At 47.1% G+C, this 22,302-nt stretch overlaps 2 protein-coding genes across 3 annotated transcripts in view; one reads left to right on the top strand and one right to left on the bottom strand.

The window, feature by feature from the left end:
- Positions 1 to 22,302, top strand: part of IQCK (IQ motif containing K) — a 173,608-nt gene that overhangs the window by 125,105 nt on the left and 26,201 nt on the right. The gene's annotated exons all lie outside the window — the stretch shown is intronic.
- Positions 7,047 to 22,197, bottom strand: GPR139 (G protein-coupled receptor 139). Its single transcript, XM_072878385.1, has 2 exons — positions 22,077 to 22,197; positions 7,047 to 7,981 (listed from the first exon to the last, which is right to left on the bottom strand). The coding sequence occupies exons 1-2, from the start codon at positions 22,195 to 22,197 to the stop codon at positions 7,047 to 7,049; spliced, it is 1,056 nt and encodes a 351-aa protein (XP_072734486.1).

Raw genomic sequence — 22,302 nt, 5'->3', positions numbered from 1 at the left:
GTGCAGCATGGCTGGTGGAGGCAGGGCTTGTTTGCCCTCAGTCAGGCAACGAAGGCAGCGGCTCGGGGCCGTGGCACGTGGCACTCCTCTGCTGCGCTTTGGGCACTTCCAGTGGCCAAGACGAATTTATCTCTGCTGGTCGGGGTGAGTGGCTGATGGGGAGCTGTCTACACAACAGGCATCACCATCTTGCGAGGTGAACCCCACCTGCGAGGCAGATCTACGGGGATGGCGAGGGGCCTGGGCACTTGTCCTGTGGCTGGGCTGCCTCGCTGTGCTGTGACACTGTGAGGGTGGGAGCCGCTGATGTTTTAAACCATCAGAAGCTGATCCATCCTGTGACATTAACCCTTTACTGCTTTTTGTTTGGGGGTGTGAACGCCATCGTTCATCTGCAGTGCTGTGCCTGTACCTGAGGGTCACTGCCCCATTAGGAGTCGGGCTCTGGTGGCAGGACCCATCCTGGGGTCTCTCCTTGCCATGGCGAGGACAGCATCATAGGGTGCTTCTCTGTCTGTCCCATGTTATTTTATTGCCTTTCCCATGACCCGTTTGCAAGGCTAGCCTGCACCTGATGGACCTCCTGGAGCACTAGGCTGTTGTACGTCGCCGTATCTCCCTGCAAAGTCCTCAAGCCAGGGGCTGCTTCACTGTGCTGCTGCACAGCACCAGCCAATGCGAGATGCCACGCTCAGCTGAAGGTTTTTGGTACTGCTGTGTTACAGCAAATTAATCTTCTGACTATAATATTCAATATCATACTTTTGCCTGCGGTTCATCTTGTGCGTTTAGTCCGCTAAAAGAAGGCGCTGAGTGAGAAATAGGTGGAGCAGGGTTTCTAGCTTGTTGGTAAGGCAGGAAAACATGAGCCTTTAATTTTTTTTTTTGACACAATTTTGTAATTGTAATAAATATTTATGTGTCTTTGGTCCACTGTAGCAAGCTAATAGTAAATTCATTTGTGATGCCTATTTATTACAAAAGGCTGGAGCCTTTCAACCCGCTTGTTGTGTCTGGCAACTCCCGGGAATTAATTGCATGCTGTCAGAAAGGCAGATCTTGCAAATCCAGCCCCAGCCTGCTAATAGTGGGATTATGATTTAACAGTTCAAGACTGTGTGAGGCTGCTTTTTATTCTACTCTGCTTGGTGGGTTTAAAGAGGTTTTTAAAGAACTGAACAGCTGAGGCAGAATTCAGTGCGAGTTCAATGGGGAATGCATTAGCAGTGGTCCCCGGTCTTGTAGCATCCTCGGTGAGGGCTGCTGAGTTAATTTTGGCTGCACGCAGGAGTTGCTTCGAACAGCTGGTGGCTCTCATGGCTCGTGTGCTGGCTATCTCCCTCGAAGCATCCCCGGTGGGGTGAATGGACTCGGGGGCCACATCTCCTGTCCTTCGAGCTGAGTTAGGGCCCTGCTGAGCTGCCAAGGGGGTGCAGGGGGCTGGCGCAGGTTAGGGCTGTGGGACTGCCAGCTCCGAGGATGCACGGTCCCAGCCCATCCTGCTGCCTGCCTCGTCTCGTAATACTGTCCATGAACCCACCGAGCTCCATTTAAAACCACTGGGGAGATCTGGGCTGCTGGAAAGGCTTTTGCAGAGCCTCCCTGCTTTGGTAGTTAGAGATGGTCTTCTAATTTCCAGGGTAAATTTACCCAAGGAAAGTTCATAAGCACTTATTCTTGTTCCAGCTCTGTTTCTTTATCAAGTTCTTCTCTAACTACTGCTATTTATCCCTTGAGATATGTATATATATGCATATAGCATATGAAGCCTTGCAAAATACAATTAATACTATGCTGTATCTTTAGAAATGTCTGTGATTGAATTCTGAGATTTTTCTCAGCTGCTTTCTGTTGGTGACTCATCATCATTGAAGCCCAGCTGGCACAACTGGGTTCTCAGTGGTTTCTGACTACTGAGGTTTTATAGCAAATGTATTGTTACAGGCAGACAAGTGGAAAGCCTTGTGTTTATTACTATTGAATTCATCCCATTTTTATCACTTGAATCTTCAAGGTCATCTGGTTCTTACATGAAATACCTTTCCTTCAGTCCTCTGCTGGCAGTACAATGCCTTTTTAAATAATCTGTACACTTCATCAGTACTATTCATGCCACAGCCATTAATGAAAGTACTGAGACAGGCAGATCCCAGGCTCCCTCCATAAGGAACAACTCTGATAAGCTGCATCAAATCTGACACTGCCCCTGGCAGCAGTGCCCCTTTCCCCCTCATTTGTCTCTCTCTGATGCTGTCCTTTAAAATCTGTTCCCAAGCCTTTCACACCAGGGAGATCAGAGGAGCAGGTCTGGCATTACCTGGGTCACCCTCTCCTCTCGTGCATTTAACCCTACATTTCTTGATCTCTAAGGCACTGGACTTTTCTCATCAGTTCCTTCTCTACTTCACACACCTCTTTCTTTTAATATTTTTTAATATTCTTTTAATGTCCTATTACTTCTCCAGAGAAGCTAGGAGCTTGATCCCACAAAGTTTTACATTTGACTGGGGTATGAATTCTGCATAGCATTAGTATTTTTCATTTGAAGAAATGTTGGGTTTCTTCCACGTGCAGTCCCCTGAGGTCCTGAACCCACTTTCTATCTCTAGTATTTTGTATTTTCTCATCATAGTTTTTTTTTTTTTTCCCCACTTTCTATTTCTGGCAACAGCTATAATATATTTTTCATGTTCAGATATTTAACAATATATAGATCTGTAAGTGCTATCTCTGCAACAGACTGAAATACCCTACAGGAACGTATGAAATCCAAAACGTTTGGGACCAGCTGATGGAGCAGGGACTCTGGATGCGCATCTCTAGACGAACATTCTGTTGGAATTCTGGTCCTCTTGTCTTTGCAAAATGAGAGGACTTGCAAAGGCAGAAGGGGACCAGCCTGTAAAACGTGTACCCTGTGCATCCCCGGGGAGAGTGGATTGGGAGGATTTCCTTTTTAATGTCCCATTTTGTTCTCAAATTTGAATCAAACTGCCATTTGTCCCATTTGCCCCAGCTCCTGTGACTGAGTAGAGCCTATTTGCAGGGAAGCTTATGCCATTGATTCTGGCATTGATCGACGGTGGGAATCAGGGTTATGCGTGTTGCTCTCCAGGGCCTGGCTGTCTGGGTATCTCATCTCTTGCAATGACTGGGGCAGCAGCCTGATTCCTGGCACCACACCTGCTTTGGACACGTGCAAATTGTCTCAGGTCCAACTTCCCACTGGTATTAGGGATAGGGATTCATTGACTTTAACAGTTAAACGTCACTTACAACAGCTGTGACTTTGGTTCAAAATGAAGAACTGGGCCAGTAATAACTTGCATATCTTATATTTCAGGGGTTTTTTTCAACAAATGAATGAACACCCATAATCTGAGGCCATGTTTTACCGAGTAATGGTTGCCAACAACTGGTCTTATTTGTAGTATATAATAAGTACCTATAAATCAAAAGTATATCATAAGAATCTATAAATCAAACAATAGCTCCAAACACAATAGGAAGTTATGCACCATCTCATAATTTATTATAATACAAACAAGTTTGTCAAACACAATATATTGTCTACTTATGAAAATATCAATATTCACAATTTAAATAGGTGATAGGTCCCATAATTTTATATACCAGCAACTCATCTAAAAAGTATTTTGTTCCTAGCTGTGGTCTTCAAGGACATATACCTGTAAGTAATTGTAAAACTGTCCATTCACAGCTTATTTTTTTCTAATTGCAGATATTTGAAATATAAATTAAATAGAGTACAAAAGACCATCTCCACAACAAAGATGGTTTTGTCTCCAGGATACTTTTTCCTTAAATAATGACACTATATGTGCTTGGTTAAGTTTTTACTATTGGAAAATTAGGAGGTACGAATAATACAGCAAGACATTGGCTAGTTAGCAACAGTCATTGCAAGATGCTTCACACAACCAAAAATAAGGCAAGTATTATCAACAGCAGCTCCCATATGGCAGACTAAAAAGTCAAGGCTTTATTATCCAAACTGGACTCTAAGAAGGCTTCAAATGTCTGTTAACAAGATACGGCTTGATCCAAAGCCCTCCTAAATTGATGGGGATTGGAAAAAACAACCACAGAACCCACAAGCAACTTTCCCTTTGACTTCAAGGGGCTTTGGAAGTAAGCTCTTAAAGCCCTAAATTACCAGAAATGAAATGACCCATTCACTGTACATGAAAATTGCACCTTGTCATTTCTAAAATGATATGGAAAAGGGTTGTGAGTTTTTTCAAATGAAGTTACAACAATTTAATGGGTTATTTTTAGTGGGAAATAAAATATTCGCGCAGAAATATTTTGGTTTTTAAATATGGTCATTTACAAAAATACACCATCAGGACAGGAAAAATCAGATGACACTGCTAGTTTGCAGGATAAACATTGTTACAAAAACTAATAAATCACACCATGTGAATGGCAGCATATGCCATGCACTTAATTGAAATTTTTAATAAATAAAAGCCCTAAACATTCACTATTTTCTGTAAGGTTACTATTATATTAAGTAGAATAGTGAATTTCTTGTATAAATAATTTTTTCAATAGATACATTCTCCAAAAGGAACCACATATATATAGATATTGCACTTCAGACTCATTCACATGTAACTCAGACAAGCATTCCTCATAACAAATTTAGAATAAAAATAAGTTATAAATACAGTGTTTTCCCAAAATGAAACATACAGTACCTTTTTCATAAGGTAACTTTGGTTACTATCAACTGACAAAGACCAGAGAGAGGTTTCTGAGAGGAGGGTAGAAGGCATGGCCACAAAACTTAATTTCTGTAAAACACTGGTAAAGGGAGCAATAAGTTTAACCTTGCTGTGACAAATACAGCGAGGCCGAGCATCCCTTTTACGCTTTATTATTGCAAGTAAGTGTGAAGTTTTGTTGCGATCACAGGGACAAACAGCCTACGGGATGAGGGGGCTCCTCATTTCCCTTGCAGTCTGGGGAGGTTTAGGTGGGTAGCAGCCCCTCAGTGGGCGAGGGTCGGCTTTCGCTCTCAGGTCCCCCCTTCCCCAGACATGCCCCTCTCCTTGCTCTAACCAGCGTGGTCCACGGGGTGCCCCAGCACCTCCTAGAGAAGTGCCCAGCAGCTCTTGCTGCCGGCTGGGTCTTGCAGCCCAATGGCTCTGCTGGTGGGAGAGGACCAGGTGGTGCGTGCTCACTGGGCATCCCGCCTCTGCCGCTCCTGACCGACCCGAGTAGCCTCAATCTCTCCTGAGAAAGCCCCTCCACACACGAGCCAGCCTTTGCCTGGCGTCCTGGTCTTCATGGCTTGTGCCTTCTGCTGCCGTTCCCTCCTGGGGAAGGCGTGCTCAGATTTAGCGTGGGTTTTGCTCTTGCAGGACAGCAGTACGAGTTGGTGTACAAATGCAACCTCTGTGGTGGGAGGGAACCAGGCTGTTGTCCTCAGCAGGACTTGTGCAGACTTGGCATTTCTTAGGGGAAATGCACCAAAGCTGAGCCGTCCGTGGGTTTGAGAGAGATGTTTTCAGCCCTCAGATCCCACCGAAGTGGGATTGACTGGATCCCTTCTCAGGGGACCTTGCTGTGTTAGGTCACCACAAGCTCCCCACTGGCAATGGAGATGGGCACAGGCACAAACGCAGTGCTAGCACCGGGCTGCTTGTTATTTGCTGTTACTGAGAAGCTGCTGTGTCCACTGACCACGTTGTGCTCATGTTCACCATGCAAGGAAGTCTGCTCTCACGTTCAGTGAGGCTGCATTAAGCGCCCAATATAGAAGTAAAAAGGTTGTGGCATGTGGCTCAGTGACCACATGCCAAGATCTGAAAAGGAGAGAAATTAAAAGAAATGCATTTTCAGCCTTCCTGTAAATCTCTTCTCTCCTCGTTTCCTACACTCAGCATTGCTGGGATGCTGGTTTTTGAGTGTGAAGGAAGAGAAGTTAAGCTACTTTAAATAAGGTAAATATTTAAAAGCCTCAGTCCAAGCTGATCTATGTTTTTACTGCTGTTGGGTATTCAATGGATTTAATGGATTTCTTTCACAAATAGTTTTTTAACAATTAAATGGCAAATCTGCAATAGGATAGCATAATCTGTCGGGAGAAAATCTTAGACTGAGGTTTTATATGTTAATCCCTAAAGGCCTGAACACAGGGGATAACTGAGAATCTTTACTGATTAAGAAGGAATCTGAAGGCTGTAATCACTCCAAACCTCACAGGAGCAGCTTTGGTGGGAGCTCTGCATCAGGCAGGACTTGGCCTCACACTTGAAAGTCTTTAGACACCGTAACTGAAATAGCTGGGAAAAGATGCTGCTTTTGTTCTTGGCTCTAGAAACCTCCCTCCCTCCCTCCAGCTTCCCTGTCTCGGTTGCGTTCTTCAATAACTTCAAACATATGAATATTGGCAGCTTGCAGGATTGCTTTCCATGCCAAGGCTGCAACAGGTGCTATGTCAGTCCTCGAGCCTTGTTCAGAGAGCCAAAAAGGGCTCGTCACAGTTCGTGTCTCACAGGCTGCCTCCTGCAACAAGGTCTTGACAGCAAGACTGTGTGTGGTGGTATTTCATGTCAGAAACAACACATTTTTGGCAAGTCCACACACCAGAAATGGCACCTTCCACAGGACATAAAAGCATCCGTTTGCTCTGTCAATAGTGAACTCCACGGTCAAGTAAGGTTTTGTTGTGTTTTAAAAGGTTGTAATTGAACACTGTTGTGGCTTTCCCCTCCAATGACTTTGGACTCCACTGGTGCTGGGGTGCAAAACGTTTGAGTGCGACTGAACACTAAGACTTGAACTCTGAAGCATACTCAAAATGCTATGTAAGAGATGGAGGCATTTGCCTTCTCACTTTTGCTCCTATAATCGAGTGCTCCTGTTTCCCTCCTAGCAGTCTGATCTGCCCTCGGTCTCCCAGGGAAATGAAATCAAATGACCGCTCTTCAAAACAGCCATTTCAGCAAATTACATCCTGAAGATGTAACCTCTTGAAAAGAACTTGCACCCAGAAACTCCAACTATTGCCCTTTTCATGGCGATATTTTTATAGGCTTTCCATTCTTATCATACTGGTAAACAAGCATTTTGATGCAGTGAGAGTTGGCCGGGGAAATCCAAGGGCTGCTTGTTATGGAAAAGTTATGGTTTGTATAGAATTGCACAGGTTGCTTCTGACACTTAAAGAAGGCTTTCAGCGTGGCAGCTGCCATTGTGCGAAATCTTTTGCTAATAAAACAGTAGAGGAAGAAATTAATTGCAGTGTTCAGCAGTGCTAGCATATTGGCGATGTCCGACACAATATGTACCACCCAGCTGTTGTTTATAGGAGATACGTAGAGGTGATACAATATCATGATTATTCTTGGTGCCCAAAGTATGGCAAAAATAGAAGTTATAGTAAACAAAATGGCTGTTGTTTTCCCTGTGGAGTACCCTCGCAGTCGGAAATTGCTCTTTCGTCGCAGCTTGTACACAATGATGGAATTCAGGATGAAGAAGATGGAGCAGGGCACTAAGTAAACAGTGAAGCAGTGGATCCAGATGAGGACGTGATGCATTGATGTGCTTATGTAGTCTTCAATCCAAATGTTGGGCCACCAGTAGTAGGGGATGCTGGTCAAAAAGCAGGTGATATAGACACTTACAATGACTTTTCGAGTACGAGCAGGATAGGAGACTGTGTGATACTTCAGCGGATGGCACACAGCTATATACCTATCGATTGTTAGTGGAACCGTAATCCAAATGGAGGTGTGGATGGAAGAAAATTCCAAGACCTCAATTATTTTGTCCAGGACCTGAGGCATCTGTTTATTTAAGATGAAGTCTTCCATGAGGAAGTCAACAAAGACGATGAAGAAGAGAACCAGGATGTCAGCAGCAGCTAGAGCTAGAAGATAGTTATAGGAGGACTTCTGCCTGCGAGCCACGAGCTGGGAAAGTATGATGACTGTCAAGATGTTTGCTGTGGAGACAGAAACACAGAGTTAGGCTATTAAGATGTAACACTAGCTTTTCTGAGCACTTGCTTGGAGCAGTAGCTCTGTTTAAGCACTTAGCAACATGATCGCCTTTATTAAAGACCAAGAAACCAAAAGAAAAACACTACAGGTGGGTCCCTCAGAGAAGCTGTTGCAATGAGAGGAGCATGTGGCCCTGCTCCCAGCTGCGGGATATGCTGTCACTCAGTGTCCTGGCAGACCAGGACAAGAGTCAAAGTCCGGACCTTCACTCTAGGCACAGGGTTAGGTGGTGTCCGGCAGCCCTTTGCCATCTCCTCGGAGCAGGTGTAGAGGCAGAGTTATGGCCCTGGCTCTGTGGTTGCTGCTCTCTGGCTGGCCCTGCTGCCACCGTGGGCACAGCAGGAGCACCTGGCCGGGGGTGTTGGGACCCCTGCCCATGTGCAGGGAGGCAGGGGTAGCAGGAGGGAGGAGCAGTAGGAAAAATTAGTATCTCATACGTGCACTCTTATTTTCCCCCCTCTTGCTTTTTTCACATTTTTTTACAAGTGACAAATGAGAAGAGCAGGGTGAGCATTGGAGAGAGACATTTTGTTCCTCATCCCACCTCATGGTGCCTGCCTGTTTTTAGTTTTGAACCCCAGCTAAAAAGAGCTGAAATCAAAGCCACCGGATTAGGTAATTTTCTTTCCTGAGGGGAATCCCAACTGAGAGAAGGACTTCCAGGGAAACACGTGTCTCAGCTCTTCCTGAGAGCTGGATGTGCTTCACAGCACTCTTGAAGTTTTCAGCTCTGCCCAGGATGAGTCTCCTGCCATTCAGTCCTTCCTGTCTGACCTGGTCTGCTACAGATGGGGAAGCGCCTCCCTTCCCACCACTGAAATGATCTGCTCCACAAAGACCTGCTTGCTTATCCAGAGCTGCTCTTTAGAAGTCCTCCAACTACAAGGCATTTCTCCTCTGGAGTGATGCAGTTGAGCCTTTAAGGAAACCCTGCTGGTCACATCAGATGTGGTGGATGTTCTGATTCAGCCCAAGTGTAAATGTCCCTGAGTTTCCTTGAAAAAGCATCTCCTTGCAACTCTTTGGCCACAATACAGACCCATCACCTAAACCATGCCTAGATGTATTGCATGACACTTAAATAATATTGTGGTGAAATGCTCAAGTGTCTTGTCTCTGCTGCTTCACTGTCTGGTTTGCTTCAGTCTTTTAAAGCTGTGATTCAACTTAAAGAACACACTTTAGTAGCTGCTTGAACCAGTGCTGTAACGGATGCGATAGGAAGGGCTCAGTCCTACAGGCCCTGGCCAGGCAGAGCTCCCCACCACGGATACAAACAGCCCTTGCAGCCCTTGAGAGCTTTCCTGGAGCACTAAGGTATAGCCAAACTTTAACTACTTGCTCGTGTTTACTAGAACTTACTGTGTAGTCTTGAATTGGGGGGGGGGGGAAATCCTATTATTCCTACTAGCGGTATGGCTAGAATGAGACAGGTGAGATTGTTCCCATCAGAAGTTTCTATCACTTGGCTAGAATACCTGAAGTAGTACTTAAAAATCATATCTGGTTTACTGTGTAAGAGACTGCCAAATGTTTGTATTTGACATTTTTGTAAGTGTTCTATAAATCATCTCTTCTGTGCATTCAGTGCTTCAAACATTTCTGCCAGCATTGATGGATTTCCCAAAACAAATCAACAATAATTGTAAGGATTCCTTTAAATCAGAGAGAAAGGAAGTTGCTGACATTAAGGTAATGATGACCTAGGACGTATGTCCTACAATTGAAAATGATCGGTTTTTTTTAACTGTTTTACTTGGCACTGGAGAAAACTTCCTCTTTCATAAATGCCTTAAAAGCCTGCTGTCTGGGAGCAGATTTCTGCCACCAGGGAAATGAACTGCAGCAGAGTGAATGATCTTGAGTAATAGCCCTCATAAGTGTCACCTATTTTTGTATTACTTAATATATTCATTTGTATCTTGGAACAAAACTAAACCAAACATGACAATCAACTGACTCCTTCCCTAAATAAAAAAAAAAGGCATGATCTTTTCAATGGTATTGTCTCAAATCACCTTCAGGGGAATTTTCCCAATTCTGCCCTCTGTTAACACGGGTGCAACCGTATTGATTTCAGCTCAGAGCAGACGTGGGGAATGGGGTGGGGGGTGATACAGTCAGAACTGCTGTGTCATTTTTCACTTACTTGCTTATGAAATGCCTCTGCGGTGCCTGCTGATGAGCCCTAGAGGTGCAGTGAGTGATGTACTGTCAAGGAAATCCTCGAGCCGGAGTGTTTATCATGACTGTGCAGCCACTGTTGGTTTTGGCCAGCCAGGCTGAGTGGCTCAGCTTTGCAGATATTGGATGTGACCCATGGGGTTCATCTTCTCTTTAAATTCTCTGGATTTGACTCACTCCAGCAGCAGCAGCTGGAGCCAGTGTGCAGCAAGGGGGATGGTTGAGGACATTGGTCCCTGCTGGTAACTCTGCCCTGACTGTCGAAGGGGCTCCCGCAGGGATGCTGAAGCCACGCCACGTCCAGGCTCGGCAGCCCTGCTTCCCACCCCTTCTGCCCATTGTGGGGGTCCTGCTGTTTGGTTCTAACCCCACTCCCATTGTCCTACAGGAACAGACTTATAGAATCATAGACTCGTTTAGGTTGGAAAAGACCTTTAAGATCATCAAGTCCAACTGTTAACCTAGCACTGCCAAGTCCACCACTAACCCATGTCCCTAAGCACCACATCTACATGGCTTTTAAACACCTCCAGGGATGGTGACTCAGCCGCTTCCCTGGGCAGCCTGTTCCAATGCTTGACAACCCTTTGGTGAAGTATGAGCAGTCCTTTCCTCTGTACCCTCTCCCCTTGCCTTTCTCAGGGTTCCCAGCAACAGCAGTAACAGCATGTACTGAAATGCAAGTTATTTGTCTAATGCCAGTGAGCTTTGCTTGGTGAGCCAGATTAGAAAATTGATCTGACAAAGTACATGCAAACTCAGATAGATTTTTCTGCAAGGGTTATGATATCTTGTATTGGAAATGCCTTCCCTGGGATCACATTAGGGCTTTTTCTGGCTGGATGATATGAAATATAGTAATATCATTTACTTTGTGAAAACAGATATATACCGGGGTGCAGCAGAAAGTTGCCAGTATGACACTGTCTTAGCACAGGGTTTGGGAGTATTTTTCTTGCTGCATGCTGTATAGGGAAAGTGAAGATGAGCTGTGGGTAAGTCTCAGTCCTTCACCCATTTCCTAGCCAGTGTTAAGTTGGTCCTTGGTGTGTCCTCAAACACCTTCTAAAGCTCAATAAAATGGGAAATGGGTGGGAACACTGCTCTGTGCAAATAACTGTGTCCTTGTGCCAGCACCTCGGTGACTCCTGGGTGCCTATTCAGTGCCCCGCACGCTCTCCTGTGGGCAAAAATTACTTACTGCATGCGAAAGGTGATGGAAGAGCATTTGCAACCACATTTTAACCTTGTTTACCCTAATTCTTGCACTAAATATTGTAGCCAGTGATGAGGACTATGGCAGAGATGATGGAGATCTAAAAATATCTGTCTCTACTGTACTGTACATGGAGCTACAGCTGCTGGATAGGTCAGTGCCCCTAAATTGTCCTGGATGGTACGCTGCCCATTTCTTGCAGTGTTTTTTCTAGATACTGAGTAGTTAAGATCATCAGAATTTGAAAGATGTTGATCACTGTGCTGGGAGTTGATTAGGGGATGACAGATGGGAATTTATGCTAGTGTCGCTTGCTGCACTGCAGTATTCTGAATTTATAAATATCTGGTTGAGAACCAGGGCTTGATTAGGGACTAGCTGGCTGAAGCCTCGAGATGCCACTAGCAGATGATGAGAGGCAACTGTTAGAAATGGCAGCCTCAGTTCTTTCCCTTCAGTCATGGGGATGCCTTTGAGACACAGCTTCTGAAGGTCTCTGACACCCAAACACCATTGGTCTGTGCTCCTCAAAATACGGCAGCCTTCTAACTCAGCCAGGCTTCGTCACGGGACACCTGCATCTCTCCTTTCACACGTCTCTGACTTTATCAGCTTCTGAGCACAAATTGTAGCACTGAAATTCATGCCATTGGAGGCACATATCTGAGAGGGATCATCCTTTAGGAGCAACCTTGATTCTCATGTGGATTTGGGTTTGCTTCCCATACCAAAGCCATGCTGCCTTGTCTGCAGAGCCTGGGCAGCCTTCTGTGCCTCCTCAAAGCAGTGCCTGTGACCTAAAGGCACTGTTTTTTCCCCAGCTTCTTGTTTTGTGGATCACAGTCATAGCTCAAATAGCGTCTAACCGCGGTCTTTGCAGGGGATTCGCAGAGCTCCTTCCACTGACTGTTATCACCGCATGTAAGCTTAAGCAGGAGCAATTGTATCTGTCTAAAGAAGAAATACGTATGTTTCTGGGCTTTGCTTTTGTGGTGTGATCTTTTTTTTTATTATTGAGAGCATTTTGCGTGTACACAGCAGCCTGTGCAGTGAAATAGCCTTTACAACACAAGTGGTAGCGCTGCTGCGTTGGGAATAAGGCCTGCTGTGTGGTTCAGTAGTTCAGCATCATAAACTACCTAAATGAAGTAGCCATGAGCGTCGCTTACCGAGTGCAATAAACATTAGGTCACTGAATATAATGGACACCTTTTACCGAATACAGTTGTTGCTAGGATCCCTCCAAATTATTGTGCAATGTATGAAACTACACTGCAGGCCTTGCATTTGTCACCTGACTGGCACAGAGAGAGACGGTTCACGAACGGGAAATTTTAAATTGCTTTAAAAAATATGTTAGTAACACCTCCTTCTTAGATTTAGAAACTCTGAGACTGTAAGTATGATATGCTAAAAATATATGGTGAAAAAAAGTGGTGTTTTGGCTTAATGGGAGTAGATTATTTCCTCTAAGCTAGAAGGCAATATTAAAATGTAAACAGGTACCGTGTCCAGCAGCCAGATCTGACTGTGATTACTAACAGTCGTTTGCCAGTAGTTACCAGACTGGAGATGAGGATGGCGTTCAGCCCTTCCTTCGTGTGGGAGCTCTCTGGAGAAGATGATGACGAGTGATTTCCGATGGAGGCTACATAACAGGAGTTATTTAAAAAAAAAAAACAAAAAAACAAACACTGTGGCAAAGTAAATGTGTTTATTACTGATGTTGGCTATAGCTGTTTAAGTGATCTTTTAAAATGACCCCTGGATGCTGTTTGCCTTCAGAGAAGATAGGGCAGTTCCATGTTTCCCCTCTTACGGCCGGTATGGGTTGAACTCAACACTACAGCAGATGGGGACAACCTCTGTGAACGCTGCCTGCTCACGGCTAAGGTAATTTGTTCTTCTCTTTTATTATCATATCCTGAGATCCTTCCTTCAACTGTTGTGAAGCGTAAAGAGACACTTTATAAAATGTAATTAGTGCAATACAAGTTTTTCCTTCCCTGAGAGTTCCTGTGAGGATTTTTAAAATAAATGGATTTATTTGTTGTTCAATTGTCTGAGCACCACCGAACAGCATGCACCCACTCACCCTCGGGGGGGAAGAGCCGTCAGCCCCTTCTGCCAGTGCCTGTATCGTCTCCCAGGGGACGGAGAGGGATTTAAGCCAAAAAATGAGCATCGCAAAAGCTATGGCCGGCATGGATGCAGGACTGCCACTGGAGGAGGTTTCACACCTTGTAGGAAGGCTTTCCTGTGGTTTGCACTTAGAAATCCCGTGTGCAGGGACAGACCATGCTAGCTCTGAGGGCGAAAGTGAACCTGGAGGTAGAGAAAGATCAAGCTCCTGCCCAGGACAACCCAAACTCCCCTCCATACGCAGGAGACCGGGCTAGTGACTGCCAGAGAAAATGTAGCATGGCCTCGTGCTTGCAAGTCACAGGTGAATTAATGAGTTGGTGTCAGAGGCCAGATTCTGACGGTGAAATCTGGCCTCCAGGGCCATTTTTCTCCCTGACAACGTTTACTAGCCGAGGTGGCCCTGGGGAAGGATGCCGTGAATGGGGTACTCTGCTCTGCAGCTGGCACTAGCTGTTAGTGGGTCGTGGGCGCCAGAGAAGGATTTTAATCGAGCCAATCGAGCCAAAAGCACTTCCTCTCAGTTGGAGGGCGCCGACACGGTAATGGCGTGGAAACGCCGATGGCCAGTATTCACTTTGAGCCTTGCCAACCACTCAGGCTTAAGTGCAGTAACTTGTCTGGCAGACACATGTAATTACATTGCATTGCTCTTGGCCTTCCTACACAGTTGGAGTAGGCTTTTTTCCCTAGCCTTTATAAAATAGGACTATTTTTGCAATATGAGAACAGCCCAGAAGGAACGCTGGGCTAAGATGGGGGGAGGCCCAGTACACGCTCACCAGTGACACGTGTGTGTGTAAATGCCACAGGGCTCTGGTTCTCCTCTTGCCATCTTCACCCTCCTCACCCACCTTTCCTGAGCTGGGCCTACAGTGCAGAAAGCTTCCAATGACTCTTGGACATTTCCCACCCCACTCCCCCTCCCACCGAAGCCCATCTTAGAGGCACCCACACAAGGGTAAAAATGTCTAAAACTCATATCTCAAAACCTAGCCTCGCATCTTGCTACCAGAGCAGTAAAGCCTTCTAATGGAAATCAGTGCTGGGAAGAAAAAAAGCAATCTGCAAAATAATGCAGAAATCATAAAAGGAATTTGGTTATTCATGCAACGTATCTGGACAGACGGAGATTTTCAAGGCAATTTGGGTGTCTCATTTGGCAGGTGTCTGTGGCTTCTAAATGTGGGCTGTCAGTGAAGTTTAAGAGGTCTCAAGCTGAGTAACTTGAGCTCGAGGATGACAAAACCATTCTACCCTTTTGATATCGAACGCCAAAGCACCAAGGCAGGTGCCAAAGGTATTCGATGGGATGACTAGGATGGAGGGAGGACGCGATTTCATAAGGGCACTGGCATGAATTCTTTACTCAACATGAATAATTAAGAGGATTTTACCTTTGATAGTGGTTTTACTAAAAAAACAAAGTCTTTATGTCTTCCTAAAGCATTAGCTAATGCAATAGGAGCTCATGCTTGCAAACCCCATGGCCAAGCTTTCTCAGAGACTATGCCAATTTTACACAATATGCAGGAAATTACAGACTATGTAAAACCATTGCAGTTTGGCTTTATTTCTCCCACAGAGAATACACTGCACCCACACTAGCTATATCACTCTTTAGTGTGCTAGCCTGGACATTGAAGAAAACACACCCGGAATGAACAAATGTTTGTGAAATATCCTAGTCTGATGTAACTGACTGACAGGTAATTTGTCTTGAAACCAAAAGCAACCTCTAGTGCACCTATCCGCGCAGTCAATGCACCATATGATTGAAAAGATGGAGAAGTTAAATGACTGTACATTCTAGGGACTCTCTGTTTCAGGTGGTATCAGAGAACAATTTCAGTGAAAAAGAGGTTCAGTGTTTCAATAGGCAGGCTTCTCTCCTCTTCCATGGATAAAGGGATAAAACTCCTTTTGGCCATCTTCTGTACCGTTAATTCTGGTCCTACTTGGTTGACTCTACTTTGGTCCCTCTGCACAACCATACTGGTGTCCTGGGGGGCAACCCAACGCCATCTTCTCCCATCAGGTCACCCCCAGAATGGCACCAACAGCGCTCCAGACATTGGGGGTTAGGATCCTTACATATGTACATATCTTTATTCTGCAGAATGAAAATGGAATTGTGTGCAAGGTCTCCTGTGCTCAAGGGGTTAATTTTGGCTTTGTTTCCTTTTCTGGTGTCTCGAAGTTAATGGGAAAAGAGATTAAAGGCTCAAAAAGACCACCTTAAGCAGAAAGTGAAAGTTTTTGCGGCCAGGGATTGCTTTGCACTTGGTGTGTGAAAGCAAAGAGCACGCCATGTCAGGACATCTCCATGTTGTTTGTTTGCCTACAGCAAATTGTTTTGACGTATACGGATTAAGACCTTCTCCTGCTGGCTTGTTTCTGCTGATTCACCCCCATTTTATGGAGGGGAGCAGAAAGAGGAGGAGGAGGAGAGAACTAAGTAAGGGGGTGGATGAAGAACAGCAGGATATTAGACTGCCTAGTGCTTCTGAATGGCTTGACTTCTTAACGACTGGGGGCTCTGCATTACCCACCTACCGTGAAAACTGGCTGTGCTCTCTCTTTTGTGTCGTTGTCATTTCAAGGAAAAATCTCCTTTGGAGTTTTTCCTTCCCAATCCATTTCAGCAGCCTGCCATGCAAGGTTGTGCACTTCATAGTCTACTGAGCCTCCTAAATATTGCACCTCGTTATCATTACAGCCCTGACAGTGTTGTTTCCTACTGATGTGGCAGAAGAAAACCAAAGTTAGCAGTTGTACTCTGTAGTGGTGTTCAGAGATGTGCAATCAAGTCCTCTTCTGCATTAGCATGGATTCAGCCACACGCTGCCTTGCAGGCTGCAAGTTTTTAGTGGCCACAGTCTCCAGACATAGTGACCAAACTAAATTATTCCCATCTGCACGCCTTGCTGTCACCGTTTCTGTGCAGGAACACTGCAATGAATCTATTCTTTTTCATAATGATTCTTCTTTCCTTAAAGGAAAAGCATTCATTTTACAATAGGAAGTGACTCATTTTAAGCATGTTAGCAGCAGTTTTGTACCCCTCTGTCCAGTAGTGCTACTGTAATGTGCTGCAGTGCTCTTTGGTCGCTCTGATAGCTGAGCTAAAGTTCTGATAATTTCTTTGTCCTTCTTTAAGCAAGATGCAATGCACTGGCTTTGCATCCAATTCAGATTTTAAGTCAGAGAAAGTATGGTCTTTGAATAAAAGGGGGGGTTGAATCAGGCCTCCGGAGGGGTCAGTTCTCATTCATTACATGAACTCTATCTAATGAGTGACAGCTGAAGAGTGCTGTTTTTTCAAGGTCATAACTCTGCACGTAACAATTCTCCCACTCATATTTTCAGATCTTCCTTTAGCACTTCTATTGTTCAGGTGTGCTGTTATAAGAGAAGCTATTTATTCAGGTGTTGGAAACGCTCTCTCTAATCAGAAGCCTGCACTGTGATTGCAGAAGAATATACTAGGCAGTAGATGGCAGGAATCCAAAACGGGTCAGACACACTTCTGTACTGCTGTGTGCTGTATGTACACCTACCTTCAGCCTGCTTTGGTATTTACTGGATATTACATGCTATGTGAGTCACCAACAAACATTGCTACCTGTCCCCCTTCATACTTGTGGTACTAACCAGGTTGCAGCTGTAAGCACGGAGGTGGCAAGGGTCTTCAGGTCTCGTTCCCCCTACCCTGCCAGGGAGTGGAGGGAGCACAGCTGGGCTGTTGCATGGTGGTGGTCTCTTAGATCAGGGACGCTCAGCCCACAGCCCACCGGCAGTACCTGCCTTGCCAGTACGACGACCCTGGCTTGCACGCCTCCCAAATAGCCTCCTTATTCCAAGATCCGTAGGGGGAGAAGGCTCCAGAAGGACCAGTTCTCCATCGTTTCAGTTTGCCTGTGACTGTAGTGCAGTTTGCACAGGCGCAGTGCAAATGTTAAGCACCTGCGTGTCAATCCAACACCCTAGGAAGGAGCTGACTTGCTGTGCGAGGACAGCCGGTCTGACATCTGTTAGGGGAAGGTCCATAAGGTATAGCCCTCCCTTGACAGTGTGTTAAAAAGGTTAGGCACCCCTGCTGAGCTTACACGTTCCTCTAGGTCAGGACTACAGCTTCTCTCCCTCTACATGGAGCCCGCTGAGTGCACTCTGTTCATGGCTGGGCTTTGAATGACCTGGGTTGTCCCCATCTCTGTGACACCTTGTTCAGCAGCACGTCTGACACAAAAGCTACCTGTTTGAATCCTCCAGCTGGGAGCACCCAAGTGTGTCCAGGCTGCTTTCCCAAGCTTGCAAAGTCCTGAATCTGTGTTTAAATCAGCGTGATGGTTTTAATCAGAAGCCTAAACCATGAATAAAAGAAATGTTTGTAGACCAGGATCTCAAAGTTTGGAGTGGCACTTCCCTGGGGCATCGGTGTGAGTCTGTTACGTCCTGGGGATGCTGTAAGGGTGCTGGATATGTGCCTGTACTTTGTGTCACTGGGATGTGATGATGCCCAAAGCCGAGTCGCTCTCCGGGTAGGTGACTGACTGGGGAGCAAAGTGGAACCAGCGATCACACAGTAAGAAAGCCAGATTTTACTCTGCCTCTCTGCACTGTCAGGAGAAGACCACCCCTGGAAGCGTGGATCAGGCCAGGCTCCGGTCTAGGAAACGCTGCCACTTTGTCCTTTCAGCAGCAGTACGCTATACCCCGATGGGGAAGGTGATTGCATGCAAGGCAACTCAGTTGCTGCTGCACCTTCCAATGAAGCAGGAATCGGGGTCAAAGCCAGGTATCTGCAGCGAGCGTTGCTACTTCTCTGCCTGACCCTCCTGGTCGTGTTCGGTGGCACCGCCATAGCAGGAGCTCTTTGGTGTAGCTGCTTTGTGCAGCTCTCGCTGGCAAAGGGATGGACTGAGAGTTGGTACCTGTTGCTCTTTGCTTCCTCACCTTACAAGGCCCCTCCTGGATTGACTCGGAGCAACTTCTTCCCTCCCCACATCTGAAAACACCTCTTCTCTGGCATTTTCTCTCACTAAAGCAAGAAATGCTTCCATTAAGCCTTCCTGCAGCCCTTCCCTTGCCTCCCGGCTAACTGGAGGCACTTCAGAGGTCCTCTCCGACTGACAGACGAGGGGAGCGCAGGGATGGCAGAGCAGGGGCTGCAGAACAGCTCCATAAATAACCGCCCCCCTCTAAATGGGAGTATGACCCCACTTCCAGCGCTGCTGCCTCGCTCTGCTCCCCACCCTTGCACCAGCAGTTTCTCCCTGTCCCACGCAGCCTGCACCCAGGACACCCCTGCTCCCGGCAGCAGGACTGCACACTTCTGGGATGCCTTTGCACATCTGCACTCAAAACAAGTTTCAGAAAACAGTGTCTGTCTTGCCAGCCTCTGTTTACAGGGAAAAGAAGAAACCTCCCGTCCCAGCTGATCAGAAGGCGCAATCACCTCTGGAAGAGGCAAAGCCACCCCGGCGCCCGGTACCTGCTGCAGCAGGGTCGGCATGCAGTGGTGCCTCTGTGCTTGCAGCTCTTTGCAGGGCACAGCCTGGCACTTGCCTCTGTGTGCTACTGCCATAGCGGGGTGAAAGGAGTTCACTTTGCTCTCTCTTGTCTCTGCCTTTTTCAGACTTTCTGGTGCCTGGTTGAACAGGGAGGGAGAAAGAGCCACTGCTGATAACAGGATCTGCTGAGATGCCTGGGTTATACAAGGCAGGGGAAAGGATGCTTTCTCTGCATGCACAATCAGGCCTGGCATCGCTTGGCCTCAAAGTGGAGTTGTTGAGTTAGTGAAATTTCCTTCAGACACTAGAGCGAAAAAGGCAGAAACAGTTAACTGGTTTCCCCTCTCATCAGTCTTTCTCTAAGATTTGTGGCAAGGAGTTAACTGTTTCCATTTCAGCAGAACACTGCACTAGTGCTGTATCTGAGGGCAGATCCTAAATGATGTTTCTCTTAAATTCTTGGCGCCACACAAAGCTTATTACTCAGATCCCACAGACTTCAGGGTTCTTTTTCTAACAGGTAATAAGTGTGCTGCCTTTAATGGCAGAAAACTGAAGAGCAGGTTCAAATTGAAACATGAAAAGCTCTTCTTAGCACCGGTCTCGCCCTGTACCACATCCTCAATGAAGCTTGGCCATATGAGTATTCCCCTAAACATATGCAGCTTGTTCTCATCTCTGTGCAGTCTCAGGGTGAGAATCATAAATTTCTCATGCACTCAGCATACTGTGCATGTGCAGTGTTTTCAGGTGTTAGTGCCAAAGTTATCCTCAGATAACATGCACTGAACAAGCTGACACATTCATACCTGATGTAAGTCTACTGAACTCAGCAGTGCTGTGCCACCAAATGCTTTGGCTAGTTCTGTTAAGCACTATCGCTGGTGCCACTGCTCTAATCAACCAATGTCTGATCCCTTGAGAAATGCGTGTCACCATTGCTAATTTGGATCGTGCACCAATTTTAACCATGTTCTTAGAATGACAGCGTTAGGTCTGTAATTACAATGCAGTATCCTTAGGGAGCTGGTGCAAGTATGTGCAGAACGCTCATTAAGTGATTTTTCTTGTCTGTGCACGTAAGACTTTCCCCCATTTCAGAGACATACAAAGGCAAGCTTAGCCACAGACTGCTTCATAACAACTTCTTCACCTGATAATCTTGAGAGGGTCTTGGTCAGTTCCTAGGGAACAGGTGTCGAAATCAGAGCTTGTCATTACTGTGGAGGTCCAAGCAGCCCCTAAGGGATCAATGAAGAGGAAACTACCTCCTCATCCCTGCTGGCTGGGTCTCTTCAGGTCAGGGCTGAGACTCATCAATGCTGTGGAGCAGACACACTTGCCTATGCCCTGCATCCTCTCTGGGTAAATACAGGACTTAACTTTCCAGTTGTCTGAACTATTAGCCAATCTTCAAATTTTAATTATAAGCCAGAGAGGGGAAAAAAAACCAAAATCAAAAACAACACAAAGAACATCAATTTATATGCAGAGTGGTAATTGCATGTGTGCTGTTCAGAGGCAGGCGTCTCTTCATGTCTGATTAAAAATTTTTCTATGAATTAATTGCTTGAAGAAGGGATTAAGGTGAACAAAACATTTAGAAATTGTAGACTATTAACTATCATTGCTGCTTGCCATTTTACATGGCACATTAAATGTGTAGCTGTACGTAGACACAACCAAACTCTCTTGTACTGCACCCTTAAAATACCAATTCACCTTGGTGCATCAGATTGCACTCTGAGGCTGGAGGTGTTAAGCCAGGGAGCAAGCTGTGATGTTTGCCCACCCAGGCTGTGCTGGGATGGCAGCTCTGCCGGCTGAAGCCCAGTCTGTAACTGCAGAAGTGGCACTGCACGAGCAGCTCCCTGCAGTCCTGCATGCCGAGGCGTCTCACTGACAGCCTCAGACAGCCCCCTCCGGGGGGAGAAACCTGCTCAGTCCTCCGTCTTGGCCGAGACGGTAATGCCAATGTGATGCTCGTGTGGCATTTGTGCGTTTTGAGCTGTGGATATCTGCGTGCTGGCAGTGGTGCCTCGCAGGAGTTCACACCCAAGCCTGAAACATCGTTCCCTCCCCCATTTGGGGTCTCTCTTGCTTTTCTCATCCCCAGCATCTCTATATTGTCTTTGTCCCCTTTTTAAGTAGGAAATTTCGCTGAGGGCTATACACTCCGGCACCTGTGAGCTGGGACTTTCTTCTGAGCCCTGTACCTGCCCTCAGGGATCTCGGTGTCAGCATTGCCATTGCCTTCACAGGGTGCTGACCCTGAGGCTGGACTGATACTATCCTGCTCCATCAGCTGCGGGGACAGGCTCCCGAGTACAACAACTGTCTGCTGACCTTGTGACAGCATGCTCCTTACCAGCGGCGCGTTGCTCCTAGAGCCAACCCTGCCCCAGGGAGCCAGGCAGAGATTTGCAGCAGAAAAACTCGACAGCTACACTTTTGATTACTGCCAGCCCGGCATGCGATCGACAGGGGACAGACCCAGCGCCCCCCCGTCCTCAGTACCGCTTTGTCTTCACATGGCCAGATTGATTATGGCAGAAACTTCACGACGGGCTGAGACTGCGTATGTCAAGTTCAGAGTCAGAGAGCCCGAGTCCGGGTGGGAAAGCGACCGCAGCGGCGCGAGGCAGGCAGGGACAAACCCCGGCGGGAGGGAAAACGCAGGGACAGCGGCGTCTCGGGCAGTGAAGGTGCTGTCCAAGAAACGCCCGTGTCAATCCCCGCCACGCAGGCGAAGGAACGCGTTCCCGCCGCCTTTAGCGGCCCGAGGACGCCGCAGCGCGCTCACCCCGCGCCGCGCCGCCGGCAGCCGGGCAGGAGACGCTCCGGCGGGCGCTGCCGGCAGCCCTGCGGGAACCCCGCCGCCTCGCCTCGCCTCGCCTCGCCCCGCCGCGGCGGCTCCCGGGGCAGCCCGCGCACGGCGCCCCGTCCCCGCCGGCTCCCCGCTGGCCGGGGCGCGGCACTCACCCGGCAGCCCGAGGCAGAGCAGCAGGCTGTAGTAGACGACAGGTGCGTATCCCAAGCCGCAGCCATAGCGGTGGTGCGCCAGCAGGGAGCCGTTGTGGAGGTGGAGGTGGTTGTGCTCCATGGACCCGCTCTCCCCGCGGCCGCGCTGCCGGCGCTCGCTCCGCCGCACGGGCCGCCCCGGCCGCGCCGCCCGCCCCTCGCACGCTCAGCGGCGGCGGCGAGCGCG

The sequence above is a fragment of the Ciconia boyciana genome, chromosome 13 (genome assembly GCF_034638445.1).
Source record: "Ciconia boyciana chromosome 13, ASM3463844v1, whole genome shotgun sequence".
Classification (NCBI taxonomy): domain Eukaryota; kingdom Metazoa; phylum Chordata; class Aves; order Ciconiiformes; family Ciconiidae; genus Ciconia; species Ciconia boyciana.
The sequence above is the reverse complement of the archived record's forward strand: the minus strand, read 5'-3'. Positions and strand labels throughout refer to the sequence as shown.